Source organism: Pteropus vampyrus, unplaced genomic scaffold (genome assembly GCF_000151845.1).
Source record: "Pteropus vampyrus isolate Shadow unplaced genomic scaffold, Pvam_2.0 Scaffold58, whole genome shotgun sequence".
Classification (NCBI taxonomy): Eukaryota; Metazoa; Chordata; class Mammalia; order Chiroptera; family Pteropodidae; genus Pteropus; species Pteropus vampyrus.
In genome coordinates this window covers 2,266,899-2,281,499 of record NW_011888839.1, presented here as the reverse complement: position 1 = coordinate 2,281,499, position 14,601 = coordinate 2,266,899, and the positions used below count along the sequence as shown (strand labels likewise).

General features: G+C 37.7%; 1 protein-coding gene across 1 annotated transcript in view; it reads right to left on the bottom strand.

Moving 5' to 3' along the window:
- PREP (prolyl endopeptidase) overlaps positions 1-14,601 on the bottom strand; it is a gene marked incomplete at its 5' end in the record, with an annotated part of 101,479 nt that overhangs the window by 74,907 nt on the left and 11,971 nt on the right. The window contains 4 exons of the mRNA XM_023530932.1: positions 4,056-4,177; positions 7,195-7,404; positions 9,775-9,905; positions 11,165-11,298. Of these exons, the coding sequence (XP_023386700.1) occupies positions 4,056-4,177; positions 7,195-7,404; positions 9,775-9,905; positions 11,165-11,298 (597 nt within the window). The remainder of the gene's footprint in view (positions 1-4,055; positions 4,178-7,194; positions 7,405-9,774; positions 9,906-11,164; positions 11,299-14,601) is intronic.

The following is a 14,601-nucleotide window of genomic DNA, read 5'->3' as shown; positions in this document are numbered from 1 at the left end:
ATCATAACTTACAGACTTGCTCAAGGCAAGAAAGACCTGTCCAGGGCAAGAAGGCAGAAGAGGTCAGTGAAGGAAGGAGATGAGTCATGAGCATTCAGGATACAAAGGGAAGTCCTCAGTGAATGTGGATTGCGGCAGCCAAAGGAGAGGGGCAAGCCAGAGAAATTCATACACATTCACACACTAGGCCACTAGCCCACGTGTGCCTTGAACCACACTCACAAAGCTCCACGTTTCACTGCTCTCACATTCAGTAGCTACGGGCTCACTCGGGAAGCCGCTGCAGGATTTATGAGATGCTATCATAAATCCTTCGATCATGGACTTCCAGAGCTGAAAAGCCCTGGAGGAAACAAAGGAAATAGACTTGGAGAGATGAAGTGAACTGCCCAAGGCCACATGGACAGGACTAGAATAAAATTTTCCTGATTTGTCTCAGGATGCTGCCATCACTATATCACTTGCTCTCTATTCAGAGACACTGTTAAAAGTATTCATGAAATACTAGGCTTAAAATGATAATCCTAGAAGCAACTACTTGAAGAATAAAAGCAACACACGCATTTGGTGCATGGTTATGAAAAGGACTACTGCTTTTCTCTGAGGTATGAATTTAAATAAAGGCTGTTAGGTTATGAAAAGGACTACTGCTTTTCTCTGAGGTATGAATTTAAATAAAAGCATTTCCAGTGAATGCCCTCAGTGCTTATCTGTATATCAGTCATGGGTGGCTTCTGGTCCAGCCAGTCGGCAATGCACCAGCTTCTTAGACTACCCTGGGCTTTATCACTCTTCCTTGACAAGTACAAGAAACTCCTGTGTCAATATTTTTTTCTTGATCTAGATATTTCTGACCTGGAGCTGAATCATCGATTCAAGGTGGGCCTGAAGCTTCTGAAGGCTTCATATCTACAGAACTATAGTACTCATGTTGAAGTGACAAAATGCTCCTCTCTGTAGCAAGAAGGTCCTTTCAGCTCAGAAAGATCACACATAGAAGGGTGAGGAAGGATGAGGACATTCACTTAAATCAGCCAGACCTGCCCAAACAACCCTGGCAACTGGTGGGGTGACATCTGTCTAATAAGATGACCCAGGTGGCTGGAATACAGCTTAAGGGAAGTCTCCACCCAGGTTGTGTTTACTAAGCCCACTGGTTCTTTTATAGTCTTCTTCTGCATAATGGACCATGATCCAATATGAAGTTCCTTAGGACTCACTTTGTCCCCTTATTTATTCTTTTTACAACTTCACTTATTTCTTCTGTGCAGTACAGATGCATCTCTTCATTTATTGCCATTCTTTATATAGTCACTGCTGCTGTTTTTGTGTGACCTCTTTCCTTCTGACCAGAGAGACGTAGGTATTAAAAAGATACAGGCTGTGGGGCCTACCTAACATGCCTAGCAGGCAGGTCCAGCCATGGTCTTGCAAGTTAATCATCCTAGCCTAGCAGGTATCCTATTTTGTCCATGCACTGGAGTTATCATCACCTTCTCAAGGCTGTGGTAAAGATTATATTAGACAAGTTATGTAGAGTGAACATCTATTAAATGAAGGGTAGAAGGACCACCCAAACTATTTAAATCTGCTTTTCTTTTCAGTTGCCTAGCTAGAACTGAACATACATATGCTAAATACATATATGACATATCTTCACTGTATTTTAATTTTTTTATTATTATTATTACTATTTATGCCTATAGCATCTGGTCTTGCTAGGTGGTCTCCCATCCAAGTACTAACCAGGCCCGATCCTGCTTAGCTTCTGAGATCAGACATCAGGGTTGTTCAGGGTGGCATGGCTGTAGACCATGGACCGTGGCTCCACTGAGGGGCGAACCCAGGACCTTCTGTGTGTAAAGCAGATGTGCTAACCGCTACACTATGGAACCACGTCCACTTCGCTGTATTTTAAAAACCTGGCTGCTCATAGCAGCATTGTTCATAATGCTATGGAAACACCTCAAGTATCCACTGATGGATGGATAAACAAAATGTGATATGTACGTGATGAAATACCATTCACCTTTTAAAAGGAAGGGAATTCTGACACATGCTATGACATGGACAAACCTTGAAGATATTATGTAAAGTGAATAGCCAGTCACAACATATATAAAATTTATATGAGGTACCTAGAGTAGTCAGATATAGAGACAGAAAACAGAATGGTGGTTACCAGGGACTGAGAGGAGGGGGTGTGGGAAGTTACTGCTTAATAAGAACAGTTTCAGTTTTGCAAGATGAAAATAGTTCCGGAGATGGTTATGGTGATGGTTGCACAATAATGTCAATGTATTTAATGACATCCTACACTTAAAATGATTCAACTGGTAAATTTTATGTTATGTATATTTTACCATGATTTTAAAAAGTATTAAAAAAAGAAAACCTAATTGCTTCAAGCAAGTGCTAATAGAGATCTGAGCAACTAGAGTTGCATGTGTATCCCACTGTTAAGCTGTTTTCTTTTAGACAAATATCCTAAAATACACTGATATTCTGGCATTTACTTCTAGTATTTCTGTTATTGTATCAAACAATAATTTTACCTTGATTAAAATAGGTCTTCTGCAATGAAATTATTACCTTTGAAGCAAAAAGTTTCTCAAAAAGAGCATGTTTTTGATTTTATGAAGAATCCAAAGTAAAATTTGATTACTAAAAAATGTTATTTTAGTTCTCTCCATCAACACCTTCCACCCCCTGCCAAAAAAGAGTAAAGAAAAACACATGGCCTAACATTTTTATGTTTCTTTTTTGGTAGCATATTTTCTAATTGTTTCACTCCAATGAAAATAAAAATGTATATTTTATAAACAAGCACATATTATCCATAGTAGACAGAAGCCTCAGGTGTGAGGAAAAGCTGGGTTAGGAAGAAAACTTAGAAACAATATATACAAATGGAGTCAGAAAAGCCATTAAACACAAATATGTGAGAAATATGACAATAGAAACTACACAGGAAGAGCTTGTAGGTGGGGAAATAGGTGGAAAAGAAAAAGCAAGGAAAAAGGTCACTGTTTCAGGTAATAAAATATAAGTCCTGTGAATTCATTTTTAACACACTGAATTAAAGACTGGCAAATTTTTTCAATAAAGAGTCTAAGAGTAAATATTTTGAGCTTTGTGGGCCATGTGACCTTCAGGCAACTACTCAACTCTGCTGTTAGAGCCTGAAAGCAGCCACAGGCAACATCTAAACAAATGGGTGTGGCTGTGTTCTAATAAAACTTTATTTACAAAAACTGATGACAAGCCAGATTTGGCCTGAGGGCAACAGTGTGCCAACCTCTGGTCTAGAGAAACAAAATAAACATAAAGACAGTATGATGAACTAAAATACCATGGATTCCTATTCTACCCACCAATGAATCAGACCGATGAGCAGAAGTTTGTTTTTCAGAATGTTTTTTCAAAAAAAGTTTCTTAGTACCCATAAGTGAAATAACAAGAGTAAATTCTTACTCCAAGCATCTCTAAGTTTTTCAGTTGATTATCAAGATGCAGAATAAAATCTAGGCCAGTAATTTCAAAGACGCATCACTTCAGCGGAAGTTGGTTATTGTCAAGATCCCCAAGGAACGCACTATTTATTTATAAGATGGGAAAATGTATAAAAAAACACACATTTTGGTGTAAAAACAAGTAAACAATATGCACAAAGAACATAGTTGTATAAAACACACACACACACACACACACATTCTCTCTCTATATATATATTCTCACTTGCATACAAAATGGAAATTTTTGGAAGGATCAACTCTAAGAAGCAGAATCCTGAGTTTTCTGAAGTCCATGTTTTACTTTACATTATTCTGTACTTATACATTTTTTTTTTTACCAGAAGCATGTTGAGATTGCAGTTAAAAAGGTTTATCACCTTCATTATTAAGTCTATTTGTACGCCAATACCCATATTTTTAACAAAAGATTCATTCAAAGGACTTCTACCATCCATAAAGGTTATCATGAAACGAGAATATTTATATACATAGTCCATGGGACATGGGCTTTGTGGGTAAAATTTCATAGTGGTACAATACCTCAGCTCCACCCATCCATTTAGGCTCATCAGGAAACTCAGCACACAAAATATCTTCTGACTGATCTGTCCCCAAAACATGGTAGCAGAGCTTTTGATGGAGATTGCTAGATGTCTCTGTACCTGAAAGAGTTAAAAATGTATACTGAAATGCAACTGGCAATTTTAAGAAAATCTATACCCCCATATTTTACAATTTTAGAAATATTTAAAAAGTTAAGTACCTGGTTGCAGGATATAAGGGTATTGTACGAAAGTTAACTGTTTTTCTATATACCAGCAATTGATAAGCAGAACTTGAAACTGAAAACACAGTATTATTTATATTAGTACTTCCCCCAAAATGGAATACTTATGTGCAAATCTAACAAAATATGTAAAAGATTTAAGTGAGAAAAACTACAAAACTCTGATTAAAAAAAAAAAAACAACAACCCAGAAGAACCAAATAAATGGAGAGACATCCACGTCCATGGACAGGAAGATTCAATATTGTCAAGATGCAGTTCATTTCAACTTGATCTATAGAATCAACGCAATCCCAGTCAAAATCCTAGCAAGTTATTTTGTGGTTACTAACAAATTGATTCTATCGTTTATGTGGAGAGACAAAACACCCCAAATAGCCAACACAATATTGAAGGAAGAGAACAAAGTTGGAGTACTGACACTACATGACTTCAAGACTTACTAAAAGTAATCAAGACATTGGTGATACTGGCAAATAAACAAACAAAAACCAGACAAACAAATGAGAGGAACAGAGTATAGAGCCCAGAAATACTCACATAAATACAATCAATTGGTCTTTGATAAAGGAGCAAAGGCCGTGCAATAGAGAAAAGACTTTTTTTTTCGACAAACAGTGCTAGAACTGGACGCCCACATGCAAAACAATCTAGACATGGACCTTACAGATTTCACAAAAATTAACTCAAAATGGATCACAGACCTAACTGTAAATATAAAATCATAAAACTTCTAGAACATAACATAAGAAAAACCTAGATGACCTTGCATTTGGCAGTGGCTTTTTAGATACAACACTAAAGGCACAATTCACAAAAGAAATAACTGATAAGCTTAACTTCATTAAAATTAAAACCTTCTGCTCTATGAAAGATACCGACCGTCAAGGGAATAAAAAGACAAGCTATGTACTGGGAGAAAATATTTGCAAAAGACATATCTGATAAAAGACTGTTATCCAAAATATACAAAGAACTTTTAAAACTCAGTAGTAAGAAAACAAACCACTTGATTAAAAAATAAGCCAAATACCTTAGCAGACACCTCATCAAGGAAGATATACAGTACAGATGGCAAATAAGCATATGAAGAGATGCTCTACATCATACGTCATCAAGGAAATGTAAATTAAAAAATGGGATACCACTATACATCGATCAGAATGGCCATAATTCACAACACTGACAACACCAAATGCTGATGAGGATGTGAAACAATAGGACCTCTCACTCATTCCTAGTGGAAATGCAAAATGGTACAGCCACTTTGGAAGACAGTTGGCAGTTTCTTACAGAACTAAACACACTCTTACCGTACAATCCAGTAATCACGCTCCTTGATATTTACCCAAGGGAGCTGAAAACTTATTTAGGTACATGCAAAAACCACTGCGCGAATATTTATAACAGCTCTTCCATAACTGCCCAAACTTGGAAGCAACCAAGATGTCCTTTAGTAGGTGAACGGATAAACTGCTATATCCAGACAATGGAATGTTATTCAGTGCTAAAAAGAAATAGCTGTCAAGCCATGAAGAGACATGGAACAACCTTAAATGCGTGTTACTAAGTGAAAGAAGCCAATGTGAAAAGGCTAAATACTGTATGATTCCAACTATATGACATTCTGGAAAAGGCATAACTATGGAGACAGTACAAAGATCAGTGGTTACCGGAGGTTAGGAGGGAGGGAGGATAAATAGGTGAAACACGGAGGATAACTAGGGCAGTGAAACTAATCTGTATGATACTACAATGGTGGATACATTTGTTCAAAGCCATGGAATGTACAACACAGACTGAAGTCTAATGTCAACTATGGACTTTGGGTGATTATGATGTGTCGATGTTCATCAATTGTAACAAATGTACCACTCTGGTAGGGGATATTGATAATGGGGTCTATTATGTGTGTGTGGGGACGGGGGCAGGAGGTGTATGGGAAATCTCTATACCCTCTGCTCAATTTTGCTGTGAACCTAAAACTACTCTAAATCTATTAAAATTAAAAAGCTAAGTATCAGTTGGGTATCACCCTGGAAGTAGTTCACACATATTTGCTGGTTTTGGATACTGTTTATGAGAATTAACTTTTTATTTTCCATTCTGAAAATGTACCAAGCTTTCAGGGCAATGAAGAAAAAAAGTAAGATAATACCATAATATTAAAAAAGCCTTAGAGTACTTGGTGATTTTCCAAGAGTTTTCCAGGAACACTGGTAAGAAGTGCATGGTCAAAATCATTCAGCATTTACTTTAAGGGCCTCCATCACACGACGAAGAGGCTGTTGTGGTTCTCTTACCAACAGGACAACAAAATTACAGCCACGAGAAAGTGTTGGCTTTCATAATTCAATCACATCTACTAATCATTATTTTTTCTCACTGAAAGCTCAGGCTAAATAAAAATTTTCACGTTTTTCACAAGTTAACTTAATGATGTTGTTTTCTAACAAGAAATAGCCAGTTATATACTTTTTTGATCTCTCAGCACTTGGAAATAGCCAACATTTTCTAATTCAGTGGCACAAAGGCGGCTAATTCAGTGTACACAGAACAGAGGTCTTTCTTTAGCCAATATCCTTGAATAAAATATCTTTTAGCTCCTCTTATAGTTCATTGGTGAATTAAGAGAAAGGCATTCCAGTAGTCTAATCAAAAGAAGCTAAACATAGCCAAGAGAGATAAAAAGCATTATAGCCTTATTCCTAATTCAACTGGGGGGAAAACAGAAAAGTCAACCTATCTGAAAATGACAAAGATACATGTCCTTGGAGGAATTCTGGCTCTAGACCGAATGACCTCTATTAGAATTTAGCTTTCTTTTTAAAGTTATGTGAGTCACACTTCTATTTAATGAAAAAGGTGCCTTCATCTTCAGTCTTAACTTACCATCACTTTTTCCATCTTGTTGGGGGTATGAGTTGTAGAACATTCCCTTCCCATCATGGGTCCAGGCCATACAGCTAAACTTGACTCTTTCAAGCACATCTGGAAGTTCTTTGGCACCATCAACTTTCATGAACTTGATCGTCACCCAGTCTGAGCCACTGGCACTCAGACCATAGGCAAAATATTCACCGTCTTCACTGAATGCATAGCCTATGGAACACAGGAGAATTCATCAAACAGAGAACATGGAAATACAACTCCTAACCTTGTCCACTGGCTTCTGGGCTGTCTGACAAAGTGGAGGCAGAATGTGGTAGCGAGGAGCCCAAGTCATACAGGAATTTACCTTATGACCTTGGACATCTTAGTTTCTTCATCTGTAAAATGAAGTACTGGATTATATGACCACTAAGATGCTTCGATTTTTTAATATCTATAATTCAATAGGCAGCTCAGTTAAAAGCAGAGCTCACTAGGACGCATATTTTATGTATACTCTAAAGGGAATGAGAGGGAAAAGGAGTAAGGAAACTGCTTTTAGAATAAAGACTGAATTATAACACATGCCATGTAATAGAACTAAATTGGAGCCATTAGGTAATTTTTGGAATGGATTCCAAACTATTTGAAATCGCTCTTTACAACCTCATTTTCTGAGCATTGCTGGCATTCAAAGATTAACATCTACACCATCTGACCACCAGAAGCCCAGGCAAGTAAAGCCTGAGGGTTTGCAATGAAGATCTTACACAGTGCACATTCCAAAGGTGACCATCTGTGGACTGTTCTGCTGTGGCCAATTCTTTAGGGCCACGACAGAGAGAACACTGTAATCACTATGGAATGTTTCCTGACAAATATTTACATGTTCATAGTGGCTTTTATAATTATAAAGTATATACAGCATTTGGTACCAGACACTAACACCAGAGATTTCCTCTTATGATGTTTGCTAAACTTTACTGGGGGTTGTAAATTACCCTAAGAAACCCAACTATTTTCAGAGGTTTTCTACTATTTTACATGAAACTTATATTAATGGGAAATGTTTAAAATTTCAAAAAGCTGACTTATTAATAATTTATGATTCTTATAAAATATCCAGGCTAATACATATGTTATTGCAGAAAATAATCTAGAAGGTGATGGGGAGGAAATATTCATTTTTCACTCTACATAACACTGTAGTGTTTGAATTATTTATATAGAATTAGAAAATTTTCAGGAAAAATTTAAATATTTTGATTTGAACTGTTTTAAAAATCTATATACTATCAAAAGAATGTAAATGTTTACCCATACCATTATTTCTCTATAATGCCATTCTCAGAAAACACAAAGACTGAAGCCAGGTTCTATGTCTAATTTTCCTTTTCAACCATCAGGGCCTATATATGGCAAACATGCCATTAAAAAGTTACTGGAATGAATTATCAGAGCGAGAGGTGAGACCCTGTTACAATAAAGCCTCTCTGGATGAGCTACTAGATAGACCTTTGTTAAAACTAAAAGAATTCCTGTACAGAGTATACTATTGCAAAGAATGAGTGTATTAAGTTCATTTACAACTCCAAGCTCAGATTCATGGAAGAATACTCTTATGAGCTGGCTGGCATTTTATTTTCAATACTGATAACTTTCAATATTAATTAGTAAAGAACTGTTATTTACATACATAGCCTATTTGGGGAGAGGAGAAGAGAGAACCACTAAATGACTGAATGCCTCTGTACAAGGGTTTGTGACGCTCTGTTTGATCCCCACCTAACTGATTACAGGACTTTAGTGTTCCAACTACTCAATTCTGTAAGGCTGAACCTATACCTGTGCTCTTTTAATAAAATAAAAGGTGCTACAGAAGATGAGCCAACTTCACTAAAAACATTTAGATGCTAACAAGAGATGATTCTCAGAGTGCACAATTATTAAACCAGAGAACAGAGGACTTCCTTACTATGGCACAAAACTGGGGTAATCTTTATGGAGAGATTATTTTGGTGGCAGAGTTATCAGGAGACATAAAGCAACTGCAGGCAAGGCTTATTTACTCAGTTTTTAAACCTGCATCTTGAGGGAGCAGAGTACCAAATCGTCCAATTTTTACAAGACGATATTCTTTTACTTTTAATTCTAACATGCTGACAATTAACTAAAATTTAAAACTCTTAATCACTTCCCCCACCAAAGAAAGAGATCTCATAAATATTCCTTCCTATTTTATATTTACAGTTGGAACATTCTTTGTATAGCTTAAATTTCTTATAGAAGAGGATTATTTTTTTTTTCCAATCACAGATAGTTCTCAGGGATGCTATAGGAAATGGTGATGATACTTCAGGATCCCAGAAGGGCTCTTAACTAATTTGGGTCCAGTGTGAAGTATTCTCCAACTCTGCTTCATGCCATCGGAAGAACATGTGACTACTATGCAAAAATCTCCTTCCTGATATTGCATGTGCATCTGTTCTGCAATATGGTCCCTGTTCTGTCTGATATTTCAGAGATAAGGTGACTGCATCAACGTCAGGGCTGTGAGTGAGGGCCCTGGGCCTCTTGTGGGCCTGGCTGTGGGGCACTCACCTCGAAGCGCCACCGTGCCGTCATCGGAGAGTATGTTGGGGTCTAGGAATACTCTGGCTTCACCCTCTAAGGAATCCTGTACATATAATACTCGTTGGTTCTGCAAACCTGTATTGTAAAAATAGAAATACCTGGGGGACAGAGACAGTCTTTATTCAGCTGTGGAGTTTTCTATTTGTAGAGTAAAACCAAACACATAAAAGCAAAAGAGAAACACTATACAAAGGCACAACTGCAAACGGGCCATGCCAGAGACATGGGGACTGGGGTGGAAGGTCTTACCACTTCCCTGTATCTCGAGTTTGTTATCTGAATTGCCTGAAGTATTAAAATAATTTATTGTAATTCTAAATATTAGCTAAACAGAGACAAATACTGTTTTATTTGCCAAAATTAATACCGATATATGAATAAAGCAGACATTTTTTATTTTCAATAAAGAAGAAAGCAGATTTTCTCAAATAAAATGTTGGTTCCCTTCCCTAGCCAGGCTACTACGTAGGGGTCTGCAAACCTTTTCCATGGGCAAGGGTGCAATTATTTTAGGCTTTGTGGGCTATATAGTCTCTGTCGCTACTACTCAACTTTGCAGTTGTACAAGATAGCCATGGATAATACATACATGAATGGACATGGCTGAGTGCCGTTTAAACCTTATTTTCAAAAACGGTGGTGGGCATGGCTTGGCATGCAGATCGTACTTTGCTGATCCTTGTGTTTGCATGTGTGTGTGTGAGTGGGTGTCTAAGAAATTCTAAAGTAAATTTGTGATGGTATTTCCAAAAAGGCTTAAAAAACAAACAACAGAATATGTTTAAGTGAGGATGAAAGGGAGAGGAACAAGAGAGGAGAAGAGTTGCCACCTCTTGGCCAATTTCCATTTTTGGATTGAAGCAATAAAATCTTTTCAAGTAGTAAAAGCCAAAGATCATTTTAGGGGCAAACAAATCTCTATTGCTGTCTATGAATCATCCCATCTCACCAATTATTAGCCATAAGAAAACAATAATTTCCTATAGTCTAGATTTCTTCCTAGGACATCTCTGTACTAAATTTCTTTCTTATTTTTCTTTTTTTTGGTGATTATGTTTTTTTAAAACTTATTTTTAATTATAGTTGACATCTACTATGTTTCTTAATCCTTATTTCAAGTATTTGGGCAACAGACCAAAAGATACTATTCTCATACTCAAGTGTAGAAATGAATCGATTTTATAATGAATTAACCTGATGAACTGATGTTCTTTTTTAATTTTTATTTTCCAATTAGAATCGACTTTCAATATTATTTTATGTTTCAGGTAACCGATAAGTTATTTAGAATTTGTTTTAAAATTTAAGACAGTGTCCAATTAGAAAAGTAGAAGTAAATGAAAGCAACCTCACATACCGTTTTCCTTTCTTGAAGTGGCAACTATACTTGGGATAGTCATACAGTTCAGTCATTCTCTCTTTGTATAAACCTCTGATAGGACACTGCTCAAGAAATGGCACAGTAATCTTGTTCTGGGCCTCCACAAAAGCCTGTACAGAATATTTAAATGGATAAATCAAGTCAGATATAAAATTTTCCATGAGAAATGTCATCCATTAATATGAATCAGTGAAATGCAACAATTCCACTTCTGGGGCTCTATCCAAAGAAAACAAAAAACACTAGATCAAAGGGCTACCTGCACCCCCACACAGAAGCATTATTTACAACAGCCAAGATGTGGGAATGACCTATGTGTGTCCACTGATGGATGAGTGGATAAAGGAAATGTAGTATACACATATATATAATGGAAAGGTAGAACTCTGTTCTCTGATTATTTCTCTATTTTGCTTTGCTTCTTTTAGATGTCTCATGGTATAATTACAACTGTTGCAATAGAATCCATCTCAAGCTAAAGCAGACACATTGCTTTTCTCTCTTAAAATTCATAAAACTGTTATGCCAGGCAAAACAATGCTACTAAATTATTCCAAGATTATTACATCCAATTTTGTTAACTCCCACCCACAAAGTTAGTCAATTACTTTAAATAGGGCAGTATTTAAAGACTGTACCTCCCAAGTCAAATATCTAGACACAAAGCCAAATAGTGTTCAAATTCCTTAAAGTCTCAAGTTCTTTCATAATATAGATCTTTATAACTTGAGCAAATCCTTTTCATGAGGTGATAGAAAATTTTCTGTCAAGGGGCTAAGTGAAATTTATGGTTCCATGAAATGCCAATAATTTCTAACATTTTAACCAGGAAAATTCCTTCTTGGTCATTTATGGATTTAGTAGTCTGGTTTCTTGGTCTAAAAATTAGAATAAATTTGGGGGAAATGGGGGGAAGGTATAAAGATAAAGAAAAAAAATTGGAGAAATTACATAATGATAAAGAAGCAGGGTGAGGAGAATTAAAATCCTCTTTGTTCCTTAAGAGTGTCACCACTCAAAGTCACTATTAAAAGAACTGAAACCTGAAAGCTCATTAATACCTGCAGCTGAGCCTCTAAAGAGGATCAACAGTTTAGATTTCATAGCTATGGATGAATGTAAATACATTTTCCTAATAGCTGCTCAAAACAAAGAAACCTATATCTCATTTTCATTTTGCCTTGACCATTAGGAAGCTTCAGGGCAAAGCAAAGTTTCAGTTGAGCAAGATGATTAAATTCTGGAGACCTGCTCTCCAACACTGTGCCTATAGTTAACACTGCATAGTACACATAAAACTTTAGGAGGGCAGGTCTCATGTTAATTTAATTCTTACCATTAAAGAAAAAAGAAAAAAGCGAAGCTACCTGGCAGAGGGTTGCTCAGTTTCAGAGCTGAAGATTCTTTACCCCTACTGTCTTCAGGAAGAATTTTTTCAAGTTGTCCTGACATGTGCAGTATTTTAAACCACAAAGTACCTCAAGTCCTTTCACAAGTACAACTCTTACATATATGAATAAAAATGATGCATATAATTAAATATATATACATACACCAAAAAAAAGGCATGATTATATAACATGGGATTTGAAAGACGAATTAGGGATAAACATAAGTGCTACAGGAGAACAAATGAGAGGGAGACTATTTCCAGGATGGGGGTGTGGAGAGGGAGGGAGCGGGGCATATAGGCAGTGAAGATGACCAGGAAGGCGTTCCAGGTAGAAACTGACTTGGGCATGGGGATCAACCTCCATTCTTTCCAAATACCAATGAAAACTAGGGATGGTGCTATCTATATCCCACAAAGTTTGACGAGTTTCTGCTGCAAATTACAAAAATGTGTGTGTGTGTGTGTGTGTGTGTGTAGGGTGACCTTGTTAAAGCAATTATCAGGGGCTTCTGGAGAATGACTGTGGTTGGTGCCACAGCATGGCCTGGCAGAGAACCAGTATATCCCAGTCACAGAGGAAGGGCTGAATGCATCCTAGTGGCCAAAGTGGGAGCACACCTGGATCTCCTTACCGCTGGGAGTTTAGCAGAATCTCAGAATGACTCTCCAAGGGCAGGGATAAAAAGCCAAGAGGTGGCAAAGCTCACCCCTGAGGCTGCAGGACCCAAGGCCAGGAGGGCCGGACGATCACATGGGAAACTGGAGGGAGGCCATGCCAAACAGAAAAGCAGGTGCAGCTGCTTCAAGAAACACGTCCAGAAATTGAGAATATAAAGGAACAGAATAATGTACAAGGCTAATATGAGGACTCTATACTACAAAAAAAAGAGTGCCCTGTATTTTGCAGCACTCACTGAACATTTACAAAAATCAGCAGTACATCAGACAACAAAGGAAACGTTAAAACCCAAGCAGCACTGTGCCCACAATGCCACTGATCTCAACTAAGTGAGGTGTCTTTCTCTTCCTGGCCCCACAAACTCCCATCTCATTCTCTAGGAGGAGAAATTTCGAATTCAATCGGTGAGAGCCCCAAATCCAGTGGGCTAGTCTTTTAACTTTAAAACCCAGAGTGGCTTCATTTCTTCTCTCAGAGACCATCTGCTCTTAGTGAGCTTCTAGCTGCACATGATTAACAGACCAGGTGAAGCCTTCCAGCAGCTCTGCCAGGTCTCTTTCTATCTTCTCCATGTGGGCAAATCAGTTCCCTCACTGGGGCTAGTTACTGGAAATTAGGAGAAAGAAGCGGAAACCCTCATTTTGACCTGACACTCAAGCCTTGTTCGCAAATCGAATTATTCCAAGGGAGTGTAGTCAAAGCTGAAACTTTAACCCCAGCTGGCTCAGTTCTTCAGTGTACACACACTATTGGCCAGAAATCTGGCAAGCATACAGGTGACCTGCACCTCAAATTTAAACCTAACTTAAAACTCAATCATGAAGCAATTAAACATACACACCCTCTCTTGAATAATTCTTGTATCAATGAGGGAATCCAAGTTACAACAAAAATATCTAGAAAATAAGAAAAGAACACTAAGAATTAAAATTCACAGGATGTGGTAAAAACATTTGGAATGGACATCTGTTTTTCTTTTGGTGCCTTTGTGAAGTCTCACTGATAGAGTGAGGGATATGACCTCTGCTGGCCATCAGAGAACCCCTCCCCTAGATTTGGGATTGATCCAGGGTCAGTCAGGACATCCAAGCAGGATGAGGTTTGTGGGCAATCTAAAGGCTTGTTATCATCACTCCCAACACATGGGATATCTGACCTGATCTAGGCCCACAGCACTGGATTCAGGAGCGTACCTGGAACAGGCTTGGGAGACAGTGTTGGTGCCTGAATGTGCCATGTACTGAAGGACAGTGATCACACCATGATTGATAAGGTGCATCTGGCCCAGGTGAGGCGCCCTGTATCCAGCTAAAAAGGCTGGGTCTGGAAAGTGGCAGTTAT